Source organism: Sebastes fasciatus, chromosome 10 (assembly GCF_043250625.1).
Source record: "Sebastes fasciatus isolate fSebFas1 chromosome 10, fSebFas1.pri, whole genome shotgun sequence".
In the NCBI taxonomy this organism is placed as follows: Eukaryota; Metazoa; Chordata; class Actinopteri; order Perciformes; family Sebastidae; genus Sebastes; species Sebastes fasciatus.
The window spans coordinates 19,325,562-19,341,265 of record NC_133804.1 but is presented as its reverse complement, the minus strand read 5'-3'; the positions used below and the strand labels follow the sequence as shown (position 1 = coordinate 19,341,265).

Genomic DNA, 15,704 nt, shown 5'->3' with positions numbered 1-15,704 from the left:
GACAAATAAAAACTCTCTCATACCCCGCCTCTCTCTCGCTCTAGTTTTCTGTCATGAATGTGAGCCGGCCTTTGTTTTCCAGAAAACGCCCCGACCCCGAACTCCTCTCCCCTTGTGCCAATCACCCGAAACCATTCCTATAAAACTGAAACCATTGCAAACAAAAATCCCATAAGCATTTCTCCGATGGACTCCCAAAGGACCAATAACACCACGCTCTGTACAAAAGCTAGTATTTATTCTCTCTTGAGTTACAATACAGTATATTCACACTGGAGAAAAAATAAATAAACATCTTGTTCAATAAATATTATAGAGATATGATCCATAACCTTTAGCCACATCATCCAAGGCACATTGTAAAGACATAACAATAGATTTATTCTGGAAAAGAAATTAAGCTGTAAGTTGCCAAAGGAAAAAGTCTCTGATTTCATGTTTAAAAAGGCAGAAAAAAATCACATCAATGTGTGTAATGTTTGGGTTAAGGAGTGTGAAGTCATTTAAAGGAATAGTTTGACATTTTTGCATTCTTTCTAAGAGTTAGATGAGAAGATTGAATACCGCTCTCATATATAAATAGGGATGTTAAATGTTAAATACATTTCATACACAAACAGAAATGTAAAAATGACAGTTACATGCTACACCAATCTGTCCTCTACAATTAACACACATTAAAAGTTGTATGGTTTTATATACCGGACTATTTCTTAGCTAAGAACGCCAAATTCACACCAGAGCAGCGGCGAAGTGCGGCCTTGTGAGAGCTGCAATGCATGTATATGATAATCAGCAGTGGTTGCTCCAAAACTCAGCGAGCTGCGGCCGTTTCATTCTGCGGCCAAATGCAGCGAAACAAAAGTTGGGAAAAGTTTATCTTTTAGCGGCGAAGTGCAGCCAGAGAGAAGCCGCAGCCAATCATTTAACAGATCCTGTGACTCCTGTGACATGTTGACCTATGTTACAAAGAATTTCTTCCCGCCTGAAACACATGAAGAAGCCTCTCGGCCTCAGAAAAATGTAATTATAGGGCGAGCTGCACTTCGCCGCTGCTTGGTGTGAATCCGGCGCAAGCTTCCACGACTGCAACATGTTGATTTTACACTTCGGCTTTTGTCTGGATTAAACCAACAAGATTATTACGTGTTAATCAGAGAGCTTCAGAGGTGCTGAAGGTGCATTTTGTCACTTTTGGACAGACCCAACCTAGCTGTTTCCAGTCTTTATGCTAAGCTAAGCTAACCGCTCCATCTTCATATTAGTATATAAATGTGGGAATGATATTCATGTTCTCATCTTACTCTCAACAAAAAATATTTCTTTATACAGAGAACACAAAACTGTGGCATTTTTTAAGGGAAATTATTCTCTTTTAAAACATTTTTTAAGATTGTGTTAAAAATGTCTTGCTTTGCAGTGAAATCATCTAAAAAGTGGTCAAATGAGTGAAAGCAGCATTGAAGTGAATGGTTTGTTAAGGCACCAGATACCACAATAGGTGTGTGTGTTGACCGGCTCTCTGTCTGGACAGTATGTGTAGCGCTGTTGTAGAGTTACTGTAACTGGCCAGCCGACTTCTGATTACTCAGCAGTACCCCTCTGCCCGTTATTTCCCTGACTCACGCCTCCTCCCGTCTTCCTCTCCCTTTCTTGCCTCATCCTCTCCTCCTCTTCATCCCTCTGGTCATTTCCTCCTCTCCTTTTGTCTTTCACCCATTCAGAAATGTTCTTCCTTTAGAGAAAATGAATGTTTGCTGATTCACACATCTGGGGGTCACTGAATCAGTTTTCACTCAATGGCACTGTTTGTCTCTCTGCCTGTCCTTCGGTCTGCCCCTGTGTGTGTGTGTGTGTGTGTGTGTGTGTGTGTGTGTGTAACCACCTACAGTGGTATTTCTGTTGATCTATGAGCCGTGAAGTTCGGTAACTCAGCCCAGTCTCGCTCAATGAGCTGCTATGTGCATCAGGCGGATGACGGTGCTGGTAATGTGTTGGCATTGTGTGTGTTATATTCCATTAGCGCTTCTGGTGACCTGCCAAATAGTCCTTCATTCACTTATTCCAGTCCGGTATGAATGAATGCATTAAGCATGAATGTGTTTATGTGCTTTTGGTCTGTTTAAGCTCCCAATTTGTTTCCATTTGTGCAAATAACAGATTTCCGATATACTGCTCTTGTGTGTGTCTCAACATCTCAGCCTCTGAGTCTCTTCTTGAGGCGGTTAAAGTCCTTCGCCGACCGCCACAACCAACTCTGCAGCTCTCGCAATATCCAAAACCCCTCCACCTTCCTGGCGAAGTCGTTCATCGTCGGCCGCACCGACAACAGCGAAGAGGAGGCGGAGGAGGTGGAGGAGAGGAGCGGAGTCAGGGCAGGCGACAGGAGGGAGGTGCCCCGTTGTAGAGACAGAGGGACGGGCTGGGAGAGGAGGGTGTGCTCCTCGCCCGCTCTGAACTGGTAGAGCAGGGAGAGAGTGGACAGAGCAGGTGGGAGGGTGGGGGAGAGGAGGGAGCGAGGAGGCCGACGCTGGTGATAGAAAGTGGAGGAGGAAGCTGCCATGTCTGTTTGCTTTTCCTCAACCACCATAAACCTTCCCTCCACAATAAACCCATCTTCTTTTCTGAGTGTGTCTATGTGATGCAAGTTCATGTTGTAGCTGTACTGATTGTTGTTGTTGTTGTTGGTTTGGATGCTCGGTTGTCGAAGGGAGTCGTCTGAGCCCGGGAACAACACTTCTACCCTGTGTTCAGGCTGCGTCTCCTCCTCTCCATCCTCATTGATACTCAACAACCTTCTCTTCCTCCATCCCTCCTCTCGCTCCAGCTCCTCCTCTTCCTCCTCTGCCACTCTCTCTTCTTCGCTGGCGGTCCATTTCTCCGGCTCTTCCCTCTTCCCTCTCCTCCCTCTCTCTCCTCTTCCCTTCTCCCTTGATCCGCCGCTCCTTCCTCCGGCTGCGGGCGCTGCCGCTCTCCTCCCCTCTTTCCCTCTCCTTTTCTCCGCCGGGTCCACGGCGACGCCGTCCTCCCTCTCTCCTCTGACCGCCCTCGTCTCGCTTCTCCTTTGGCTGTTACGCTGACCGGACTCTGTCCTCGTCCCGGCTCTGAACCTGTAAAGGCTCTGGCTCATCAGCGGAGCAGGTCGGTCGCCTCCCCCCCCCCTCTGAGGGTACTGCAGCTCTCCGTCGTTTGCAGACGGAGGAGGAAGTGCGTAACCGAGGGTGGTCATCAGTGCGGATATGGAGCCCAGCAGCCCGTCCAGACCTGTGCAGAAGTGCAGCAGAGAGGTCTTGAGGGAGGGGCAGAGGGTGGAGCGGGCCAGCTCCCTGACGGCTGCCAGCAGGACAGAGTAGGCCTTCTGGTTCTGGGCGAGGCGAGCTTGGTTCTCCAGGCCGTGCCACAGCTCCAGGCGGGTGGCGGCGATGGGCAGGGACAGAGCGGTGCTGTTGGGCCGTGGAGGGGAGAAGTCTTTCTCATTGAATGGAGGGCCTAGGTAGGTCAGCTGGAGGAGAGAAGAAAGGATGAGAAGGTTTAATGTATAATTCTGGTTTCTTAGTTATTTGCATAGTTTGGGCCATCATTCATCACAACACTTCCTGCTACTGTGAAGTTTGCCAAGTTCAATACTGCTGCACAAGGCATCCGTTAGCGTCGGTAAGAGATGCACCGGGCTTTCCATTAACTACAATGTAAACCCATCCACAGCAAAAGTAAACGCTCAAGGAAAGTGTTGTGGTGACGTAGTTTAAAGAGCGAAAGAGACACACAGGTTGGGAGGGGAGGCGGATGGGTCCAACAAACACGAGGTGCCTGCTGCGGCTGAAAACGACACAATGAGAGCTGAAACTCGCTATAAAGCAGAGAGGAGCTGCTGGTTCAGGTGATAATTCTCTGTAGGTTGACCATGAGTGACCTTTGAAATTGTCACGTTGTTTTCACGTAGCCATTGATCCATTGTCATTATAAAAATATACATTTTAACGGCTTTACAGTAATGGGAACTCAAATAGAGATCATAGTGAAACAGAATCACAAAAAATGACTCACATATATGTCTTTGATTTCCTTGAGCTGATACTCCAGATACTTGGTCAGCTCGTACGTGCTTTCTATCGAACTCCTCTCACTGGCCAGGTTGTGTGAAGGATCCAGGGCCGTCGCCATGGCAGCAGCCAATAGCAAGACGAGCTGGTGTTGATGGACTGTGGAAAAAAATAAGATAATTAAAACTCAAGACAGTGAGAGATGTTTCTTTAAGGACATCATGGGTGTCCGAGTAATAATTAACACATAGCAGAGGTATTTGTAATCATAACAATGAGGTGAAATTTATCTCAGCCATTATTTTCTCAGCCACTTTGTGATTGTTTAACTTGGATGCTTGGTTTTTAATTAATATGACGATTTGAGAGCTCAACGGACAAAAATGACCTCCAGCAACAGCTTCGCTCCGGTCGCTGCACCATCGCACTGTTTATAGGAGTTTTTAACAATATTCTGGTTTATTTCTTTGTCTCTATGGCGATGGCCTCGTCTGTTTACGTATCGCCAGGTCAGAGTCATCTGACACTGCCAATAAAGCTTTTTCCGTTTTCTAATTTTAGAGGTTTCTGGCTGTCGGAGGTTTACTCTGGCTTCAAATAAAACCTCACTTAATGGCTTCAGACAGGCAGACAAATGGCTCTTATGTTCAATGCACCAGGCTGTCAGGCAAACAGCCGCTTTCACACACACACACACACACACACACACACACGCACATACACACACGTTCATTCCTGACCGATAGCCCAAAAACAAAGACATGTGGCTTTCTTTACAATCACAAACATTAATGTGTTTGTATCAGTTGTATGTTTGCTGTGGACTTCTTGTTTAGGTTTCAGAGTGTTTGTGTAGGTGTTATACGTTACTGTGTGAGTGTTTGTGAGAATGTTTGTAGCCGTAATTTAATATGTGGATGAAATTCACATCGCTGTGAGTATATACAATGATTTTGAGTGTGCGTGTGTGTGTGTGTGTGTGTGTTGGTAAGTGTGTGTGAGGGAGAGCGGGGGTTGTAACACTGGAAACCTTTTAGTGCCCTTGGCTCTGGTTTCAAACAGAGAAAATTGGAGCTGAAAGGTGGTTTTCAACATTAAGGGACTTCATGTACGTCCACTTCTCTTTGTCCCGTGCTCGCTGTCTCTGCACGTCTTTCACTTTCACACTCTCTCCCTCTCTCTTGACACTTCTTCGGCCTTTCGCTCGAGCGCGACACACATTTCTCTCGTCGTCTCTGCTCTCCGTCATCCTTTTTCCTTTCCTCTCTGCGCTCTCTCATCCTCCTGACACCCAGACGGAAGGCAGGTGGTGATTCATGCTTGTAATTAGGAGCAAAACATGCTGCTGTTCAACAGGTGTGAAATATGTATTTCACAATGTGTGTCAACTTTCTCTCTGACTCACCTCGGGCCTCCCGTTGCTTCACTAATTTACACCCTTCCTCCTCTCAGACTTACTGCACTCAGACTTTCCTTTCTTTCCCATCATACCTTTCTCCCCCCGACGCTCTTATCTCTTTTCCGCCTCGGGTCAAAATAACAGCAGCCAATTAACCCCGATTAGCTCCCCTGCTCTTTCTTTCTCTTTCATCTATCCATCACGACAGGCCCCACAGGATGAAATGATAAATGACTTAAACACTCGCAAAACGTTTACCTTCGACACGTTTTCAGTGGTTCTACGAAGACAAGTTGTGACCTAAAACATTTCTTCCTCTGACTCAACCGCTTAAATCTGACGTATCGGTATGCACGCCCCCAACAAGGGTTGGGTAGAAACTTGATGATGTTACTCACTCTATAACACAAAAATGTGCAATCTGCTTTGCTATTTAAAACAAGAATGTTATATAATTTAATTATATTAGTTAATTTATTTATAGTTGAGAAATTTGTTGTATTTGTTTTTTTGTCTTCTGTGCCTTTACCCAAACATGTGAAGCAATCAGAAAGAAAGAAAATCATCAGATTGACAAGTAACGTTAATCCTTTTGTTCATGTTACAAATTGCAATGATGACATGACAACAACACATATTTTTAAATCAACAAGCTCATGCTCGCTGAAAAAAAAGTTGTACCCATCCGTTGAGTTTCAGTGACAGATTGAATGACAGATTGGGGAAACTGGCAGTTTCAAATTAAAACTGAATTAGAAATGAGTGACACGGACAAAACCTGAACAAACAACTGCTTGATTTAAGAGGGAAAAGAGCTGTCGCCTTCGTGCCTGGTAACTCTTCCACTACCTGAGTTGTCGGCGGCATCAAAGCATCCTCTCGCACGATTATCTAAAACACTGTGGTTGGGCCTGGGCAACTCCCACATGCTCCCACACACACCTTGAAATCAGTCAACTAGTTCAAGCCCCTGTCAGCCAAGCCTTTTCCGATCCTCTCAACTGCAAAAGCCTCATCACCTGTCAGAAGCAATTAGCGTCTTTCAGCGACGCCTGAACATTTGGAGCTCATCAAGCCGCGAGCTCCTCCCACCGCACATCCTCCATTAGCATCAAAACACCCCGACATCAACACGACATTCGCCGAGTAAACAGCCCTGAAGGGAAAGGACACACAGCGAGCAAAAAGGGTCGCATTCAGTGGGAATAAACAGGTACCAAAAAAAAAGGAGTCTGGGACGGAGAAAGAACATTCTCCTTGGCAAAAATGAACCCAAACTGTTCCAAACCGTTTCCTTTTGTCTGCGGCCACATGCTCGGAGATGATTGCCAGACGTGAAAGCCTCTTGTTGTTTTGATTGAGCGCTGACATGTCTAAAAGCATCCTTCGCTGTGGCTCAAAACAACTGCTCTTTTGTACGAGTAAACTGAGATAGCTCCAACCCAGGGCCATGTTGTTGTTATATAATATTACATTGAGCAATATGCATTATAGTCGGCGTATAGCCCGACTTCAAGGAGAGCCTTGCAGGCGTGGAGCTGTGTACCTGGCAGTGGAAGCACACTCCGCAGGGCAGGGTTGAAACCAGAACATTCTCCGTGGGAGGATTGCATTACAGCAACACAGGGGTTCCCTACAACGGCCGACCATGACCTGCCGCTGCACACTCATGTGTGTGTGAATCTCTACACATTTTGGCGCACATACCTATTAGGGTTACACACATGCACACACACAGGGGAGCTCCATTATTCACAACAGATCATATTTTTAACTACGGTTTGTTCTGCTGATGTAAAGTCAGATCTGGCACTCTGGAGTCTGGCTGCCATCTGCAGTACAGAGCTCAACATGAGGTTCGGGCGCCAGAGCTTCTGAGCTCCTAATAGGTCAAAGCCAAACATCAGCAACAGGGTCAGGGTTCGGAGTTGAATTTCGGGGCGCAAAGTTGCGTTCAGGGGCGAAACAAGCCTTGTAGCACACTTGACATTTACACTCCAGACGGTGTTTTGGTAAACCAGTGACCCGGTGTTTGTGGGCGTCGCACCGCTTCCCATCCAACAGGGCTAGTATTTCATCTTTCCCAACGTGCACCACCATTTGAGGTTTTGAACAAGCACTTAAACAGAATTTGGTATTGTGGGAAAACCATGTGCAAGTTAATCTCTCCAGTCTGGTCCAGGAAAAACTAGCTCCAGTTGCCAAAAGAGGTTGCCCTTCATTGCTCTAACCACTTGAAAGAGGTCTTAAACAGAAAGGAAACATCAGTATCATGTAAAATATGTTAGAATCCGGTCCAAATTAGATGTTTATTTATTTATTATGTTGTTTTCAAGTGAAACATTGATCAGGGCAACTTCAACATATTGTCATGCCATGCTTTCAGTGAGCATACATTGTAAGACATTGACAAGATTTAACATTAATTAATCCATGCAGCCTGATTTTGGAACAAAATGTTGAAACATCATCCGCGGTGAGTTTTCCAGAACCAACACAACAAGCTGCAGGCTACATCCTCTCTCATCAGAGGACCATATCAGACGACATTAGGCACAGAAGTGACTGATGTATCCAGCCATGTTTCATGCTATATGTCATGTTGTGAGTGATTTAAAAAGACAGATTTAAATTCAGTCTGAGAGTCTGCAGACACATCTCTGTTCAACTGATGTAATCTAATTCACATTGTAATGTTTTTAATGTGGGGTTTTTTTTCTATCCAGAAAGAAATCTGATTACGATCTGATAATTTGATTTGGGCTGCAATTCTGAACAGTTCAGTTCATAACATGAGTTCATTTCCAAACTGCTACTTATACATTGTATAAATAAAAAGTTACGGTGATAAAAACACACATAAGTAGCTAATTTAGGCTAATTAAATGATGTGACTGCTGAGCTATCAGTGGGTTTTACTGCCCTTCCCGTTCTGCCGACGTTGAGTGAATGCACCATGAAGTCAACGTCTACTTACTAGCTTTTCCCAGAGTTTTTAATCATATCTCAGAGTCTTCTTCAGCAACTGAACTTGACCACTGACATCTGATGACGCCTGAGACATTTCCATTCGATGAAGAAGACAGTGGGATATGGTTGAAAACTCCAGAAAAAGCTAGCAACTGAACCTGGAGTTCAGGATATTTTATCACAGATTTGTGTTCCCAAGATTAACAATGATTCTCTCACAGTCTTTAAATAAGTTCATCATTCAATATCACTAAAATCCACATACATTGAATTACTTTTTGTTATCTGTTACCATTTAGTTTAACCACACAAGTGTCCCATTTCTTTCTGAGAGTGTGCTCCCGTCCTCTTGCATGTTTGTTGTCATGTAGCTGTTCCCTGTCAGAGACGGAGCTGGAGGCTCTCTGTGGCTTTGTTGACAGAAAAGAATCACCGGAGCCAAACTCAGAGGAGCTGTTTGTCTCTTGCATAGTTTTTTAATTATTCTGCAGCACTGTACCTGGTGGCAACTCTGTCTCCTGTCATAACACTTTACCCTAAACATAAACACACCTGTGCAGGATGCCAGGGGCGAAAACCAACGCACACATCAACGGGCGGATGATGTGAAGGGATGGAGCCACGGTGGACGGAGACACGCGTTGGGTGAGGGTGGGAGGGGGTTAGGGGGGTTTGACAGTCTGGGGTCAGGGTCGGTGTTGTGTGTCTGTGTACAGTTAAAGGCCAGATTTATGTGCAGTCTGTACTCAATCAAGTGTGCATTCCTTTACTAACTCAACACACACACATGCATCCAGATTGTGCACTGCAGATCCATGTACGCACAGACGTTATCCTGAATAAATACATATAAACAAACACATTTTCCCAACTCTTGTCCCATGAGGTTCCTTCCTCTGGAGCGCTGGATTTCACATTGATCCTCTTGGCACCGGACACACGCTGGGGTTGCCAAACAACATCAATGACCCAAAAACAAAGGCAAAAGAAAACAACTTAAAAAATCCAATAAAATTTTTGTTTATGCCCAGAAACTATAAAACTATGTCTCACTGGTCGTAAAATCAACGTCCTCTGTTTGGTTCCCCTTCTTACCCCGATGTCTGTCTCCCTCTTCACCTTATAAGCCAATCCATCCATGCTTCTTTTTTTTCTTTTTTAAATCTGTGGATTCCAGTCGCTCCACGCTTTATCGCCATGTTTGGTTTCAATTTCGTTGTCGCTTCATCTGTCCCCCTTTCTCCCTAAATCTTCCTGAAACATCAAACCATCCGTTTTAAAGTCTCCTTCCTTACTCTCCCTAATTACCGTTCCCCTCTCTTCCTTTCACTAATTGGCTCCACTCGTTCCCTCCATCGACATCTTTCACTCCCTCCTTCCCCTTTTTCAGACCTTCGGGTTTTAATTTACCTCTTAAACTCCCCCTCGCGTCCCCGGCTACTCCACATCATGGTTTTCTCTTAAATAATACCTCAAAATAGAATCAGGCAAGAACGCGCTAATGAATTATAATGAAGTCTCTGCTCTGTCACTAAAGCAGCAGTGGAAAATAACAGAGTAATGTACGGAGGTACAGCTCTGACAGCTCTGAGGTCGTACTTACAGAGCTGAAACAATTAGTCAATTAATAGAAGTTGACAGAAAGTTAACCGGCAACCATTCTGATCATGAATGCATCTTTTAAGACATTTCTTCTCTAGTTCCAGCTTCTCAAATGAGAGGATTTGCTTCTTTGTTTTATTTAAACTCAATTTGTTTTTTTTGGACTTTTGGTCGACACAAGTGATGATGTCACCTTTATTTTCTGAAATTCTAGACCAAAGAACTGATCGATCGATTGACAAAGTCATCGGCAGATTAATTGCTATTAAAAATATTTTTTAGCAGCCCTATTGTAAGTTTTTCTTTGCCCTTGTTAATTATTAAATGTTTTAGTTATCAACGGGGATATTTGAGTATTTGCTTTGTACTTCAACTACATTTCAAAAGAAAATATTGGACGTTTTACTTCATTTTTATTTGAAAACAGTATTTGGTTACTTTGCATATTAAAATAAAATAATAAAATATGATGCATTATTATACAGCCATTTAAACTACCCAAGAGTATCCTATATAAAACCTTAAAATTACCTCCAAATGCTGGTAACATATCGATCCATCAGTGAAAATAATTTAACTCTGACAGGAGCCATCCTTCCTGCATAATGAGTAACTTCTAATGCTTTAGGGGTATTTAGCTTATGATACAATATACCTAGAGTACAGATCTGAATGAACAAGAGTATGTCTACATTGTGGTATTGAGGATCTGAATGTGGAGAGTGAGGAGAGATATCTTGGGGTCTTGAAGGATAGAGACAGAGGTGGAGGAGGAAGAGGGGATTTGAGAGGAAGGAGAGAGAGAGAAAGAGAGAGAGAGAGGGAGAGTTTTCTGAAGCGAGGGGCCATGTTAATTTGGGAAAAATGTAAACAGCATGTGTAACTGTTCAAAGCGTGACCGACTCATTTTATATCATTCCCCCTACTCTCTCCTCTCTCTTTCCCTCTGGGTGCTGCTAACTTCTGTCAATCGGGAATCTGCACTGCATTAACCCCTCTACCGCCAGTTCCTCTCTCCTCCTCCCTCCCTCTCTCTCTCTATTTACTTTTATCTGTCTCTACCTCTCTTTACTCTCCCTCACCCCCAACACACACACAACCTCCCCCCAACCTCCACAAATCCTCCTGACATCCATATATATATACCGTGAATAATTGAGGATGGCGCTGAGCGAATCAAAAGATGTGAAAGGTTCACTTTTTCCTCTCTTTTCCACATCCCCTGCTCTCTCTCTCTCTCTTTTCACTCTTCCTTTGTTTCCTCCTATTGGCGGGTGTGTTTGAGCTCACTGGTCCAACACACACTAACGCTTTTATCTGAAACACACCGACACTAATTCAACCCTCCCAGCAATAACAGGCCTTGTCTCTGTGTGTGTGTGTGTGTGTGTGTGTGTGTGTGTGTGTGTGTGTGTGTGTGTGTGTCTGCATCTGTGTGTGTGTGTGTGAGAGAGAAAAGGTATTTAAAAGGGAGAAAAGACATGTGTGTGTGAACGTGTTGTTGTGTGTCTACCTGGGGAGGTGTGTGTGTGTGTGTGTGTGTGTGTGTGTGTGTGTGTGCGTGTACATGTCAAAGGTGGCATGTTCTTCAACAGCTGAACTCTCTGGGTACTTATTTTGAGTATCAGAGGGAGCAGCAGTTTGTTCTCCTCTTCCCGTCTAGGTGGTCACATCATGTGAACCGGCCGGCCATCAGCTAATGTGACCTCACGGTGTGACCACCTAGAGGAGAGGGAGGGAGGATGGCAGGATTGGAGAGAGGGGGAGAGAGGAAAAGAGGAACTTGGTGATCTTTAGTTCAGCGCATCATTTCATCACGCAGCCGTCCTCCTGTACTGTCTGTCTTTCACCTCCTTTTCCTTCCTTTCATAGACATGGAGCAGCAGCCGCACCAGTCGTCCCAGGGGAGAAAGTGTCTGTGTGTGTGTGTGTGTGTGTGTGTGTGTGTGTGTGTGTGTGTGTGTGTGTGTGTGTGTGTGTGTGCGTGCATGCGTGTGTGTGCGTGTCTGTGTGCTCTCACACCCTGACTAACGTGAATCATGTACTTTCTCATATCAGTGACAGCTAACTAGACAGGGGCTTTAGCTGCCTCTGACCTCCTCAACCTCTGTCATTATTCACTGTGAATAAGAGCCCCCCCCTCTCACTTTTATACACATAACACACACACACACACACACACACACACATGCACATTTTCTTTCAGTCTTTTTACTCCCTCTCTCTTTTTGTGGTCTGTTAATCTCACATCCCTCTCACTTATCCCTCACATTTTTTTGCGTATACATTAATAAATCTCTAAAATGAATTAAAGTTTTGCCGCTGTGTTGGACAAGTCTGTTCAATATATATTTTATTTTTTCTGTTTGTCATTCCTTGGTAACCTTTGAGGTTTGCTGATGAGCCAACAAACCCATCTGTTTCTTCATCATAAATCTTCTAATGTAAAAAAAAAAAAAAAAAGATTTGCAACCACATTTCAACTAACTTGGGATGTTTAAAAAACTTTAATGAATAAAATATTTTTTTTAATTTAAATTTGTTTTTCTTTCCAGGGTTACAAAAACAACTTGAATGCAATATGAGGGCATGTTTTATAATTACATTCTTTAGTTTTAGCTGCCAAATGCACAATTAAACTACAATAATATAAGTGTGCACAAACAGAAAACAGACAGCTTTATATTCCACACCCACATTTTTTTTTAACTATATTACACTGGGCTGAATGAAAAAAATAAAAAAAATACAGATTTCTTAAGGCACTTTGTATGAGACATGATGGAAGCTGATCTCTTACACCTCATAACAAAAATTATATTGTACATAAATTAAGGAAATTAAGGTAATAAACATAATACACATTTAGCCTAATATGGATTCAACTGGATTTGCAAGAAAATCGACGAATGACAGATAAAATGCAACTGGATAATTATTAGAGCAGGAAATATTATTATAGAAAAGTAACCTTTAAGTGTTTTCCTGTTTTGTTTTAAAACTTCCATAAAAACTATTAAAATTTTACTTACCTCCGCAAAATCTTTTCATTTTCTCCTATAGTCCTTTTTATTCCCTTCAGGTCTCAGCTCTCACAAGTTCATCCACTGAAATAAACTTCTTCAATCCTCTATAGTTCGCTCTCTAAAAAAAAAAGCTTTTCATTCAATCTGCTCTTCTTCTTCGTCACGCAACTTCTGGAGAAGATGAAGGAGAAAAGAAAAGCAGGTGATTAAAGGATGGAGTTTAAATATATTGACGCTCCTGCTGACTTGGTGTGTGTGGTCTCTGTGTGTGACAGACTGAATGACTGCGGAGTCTTTTTGTACCTCCTCTCTCTCTCTCTCTTTCTCTCTCTCTCTCTCTCTCTCTCTCTCTCTCTCTCTCTCTCTCTCTCTCCTTCCTCCTTCCTCCTCATCCCTGTCTATCTCTATCTTCCTCCTCGGTGCTGCCGGTGATTCACCAGGTTGACGCATCTCAGCTCAAAATGAACCTCGAGACTTGTCCAAACTCATCTGCGCGCTCCTCATCCTCCTCAACGCGCTCTGACTGCGGCCGTTTGATCTCTAATCCGCTTCCCTATAATAAACCGGATCAGATGAGTCCAGTACCAGCAGGACCTGGCAACCCTGCGACCCTTAAAATCATCCAGCAAAAACAAGGAATAATAAAAAACTATACACTGTTAAGAATTTCCCAGTAAAATAACAGTAAAGAACTGGCAGCAGGGTTGCCTTTATGTTACTGTAAAATTAACATTATTATACTGTCGCTGACATTTACAGCTTTGTACTGTTAATGAAAAATACAGTTTGAACTTTATTAATTTCACAGTATTTTACAGTTAATTTACTGTTTAAAGATACATTATATAGCTGTTTTTCACCTTTCTTTTACATTATCTTACTGATAATGCACTATTTAGATTGTATTTTTTACATACATTTTAATAAACATTATTTTCTGCCTAGATGAATATACTTAGCAGGTTACAGACATAGGAATAGTCACACTAAATACAATTAAAGGCACTTGTTAGGAAAAAGGCTATAATAGACTTGTTGACACTTTTCCCAAAATGTCTGGCTACAAGCACAGAATGCAAACCAGAACAACATGTGAGTGAAGAACAGAGCTAATTCACTGATTTTACAATCATGTACAATGTAAAAGCCTCACATGTGCAGATCAGGTACCAGAATTAAACAAATACTGCATGAAACTGTTACTGATGATACTTTAGACAGTTGATCAGCAGCAAAGTGCTGTTTTTTAAGAATGCATTATAGTTCAGTTAAAAAACGGTCTATGAGTGTAATTTAACAGGTTTTCTTTTGTATTGACAGTAAAGCACTGTTTTTAGCAATAACAGGTTAATACTGTTGAAATCCTGCTGTAAATTAACAGCAATTGTTTACAGTGTATCCTCCTGAGACCCAGCCCATTGACATGTGTCCTCAGTAGTGGACATTTTGTCCACATGCATATCCTCTTACTCTTTTGACCTACTCTATCAACCCCTGGTGTCTTGTAAAGAGTACATAGGCTTTCCAGTGATGACATGTGTGTTTTTTTTTTTAATCAATTATAATGTATTCTTGGTTTAATATCACTCTACAGCCATAATCTGTTCATTTTGTTTAGTCTTTTCACACTGAAATAGTCCTGTAGTCCACTACAGTGGACAATAAAAATAAAGTTTAACAAGCTTAAATTGTTAAGATTTTCTTTTAACCCTATAAATAGGAAGGAAATCACAAAAAAAGTAATTGGAAGACACTTTTTTTAACTCGGTTCCCAGGAGGATATCTATAGCCTCTAAAGCCTTTCTTTATATATGAGCCTAATTGTTTTTAATTCTCCCTTGCTTTATTAGACTATTCCTTTCTCTCTAAGTAAAAAAAATTAAATATTAAGAGCAATTAATGTTTCCTCAAGGCCCAAAGTAATCTTAAAATAATTTATAGACATGTGAATTAAAACTTTCAAATATCATGAAAACAAAAAAAAAGCCTTCAAAAAGCGAGATTTTATTGAGAAGCGTATATAATGTGAATCGACAGGAATATTTGGACACTAGGGCCTATAACTTTAGAGGCCTCCCATAAATACGACACAAGTTATCAATGGAGCATATAACACACTGAGCTCCTATAAGGGAATATTCCTGTTTTTTTTCAGTCTGTTTCTTAGAAAGGGAGAAGTTGAAGACAAGTGTTTGCTTGCTCCACCACGGCGTTTCTTTCTTCTCTCTTCATTCCTCAGGTTTTTAGTTTTTCATTGACTCTGGGATTAAGGTGATCTTCTTCTCTCACCTCCAGCTGTCACTCAGCATACCAACCAACAGCAGAGCGCGCACACACACACACTCACCGTGGAGTGCGCGTGTTTGTGCGCGTTCACGACGGGAGATTCAAAGTGGGAGCCTCGTGCACTGATGATGTCATATTGTCCTGGATCCAACTTAAAAATCGTCTGTCAATTGGTTTTGTTTGATTTAAATACAAATTGTGTTTGGGAGTCTATAGGCTATAGACCATTTCACTTTACATTGTAAGGGCCTTAAATGGATCCTGATTTATTAGGCTATATGCTGAAGTTGTGTTCTGAAGAGGGTTCATTTAGTTTATTTCAGTTTTTTACTATATGTCACATTTTTCTTAAATTCATTTGTTTGGTCAAATTTCAAT

General features: G+C 42.5%; 1 protein-coding gene across 1 annotated transcript; it reads right to left on the bottom strand.

Moving 5' to 3' along the window:
• Positions 1-221: 221 nt before the first annotated feature.
• On the bottom strand, positions 222-13,294 carry clcf1 (cardiotrophin-like cytokine factor 1). Its single transcript, XM_074648749.1, has 3 exons — positions 13,047-13,294; positions 4,048-4,202; positions 222-3,502 (listed from the first exon to the last, which is right to left on the bottom strand). Exons 1-3 carry the CDS (start codon positions 13,063-13,065, stop codon positions 2,198-2,200), a joined length of 1,479 nt encoding a protein of 492 aa, XP_074504850.1. The 5' UTR covers positions 13,066-13,294; the 3' UTR covers positions 222-2,197.
• Between the last annotated feature and the right edge of the window lie 2,410 nt (positions 13,295-15,704).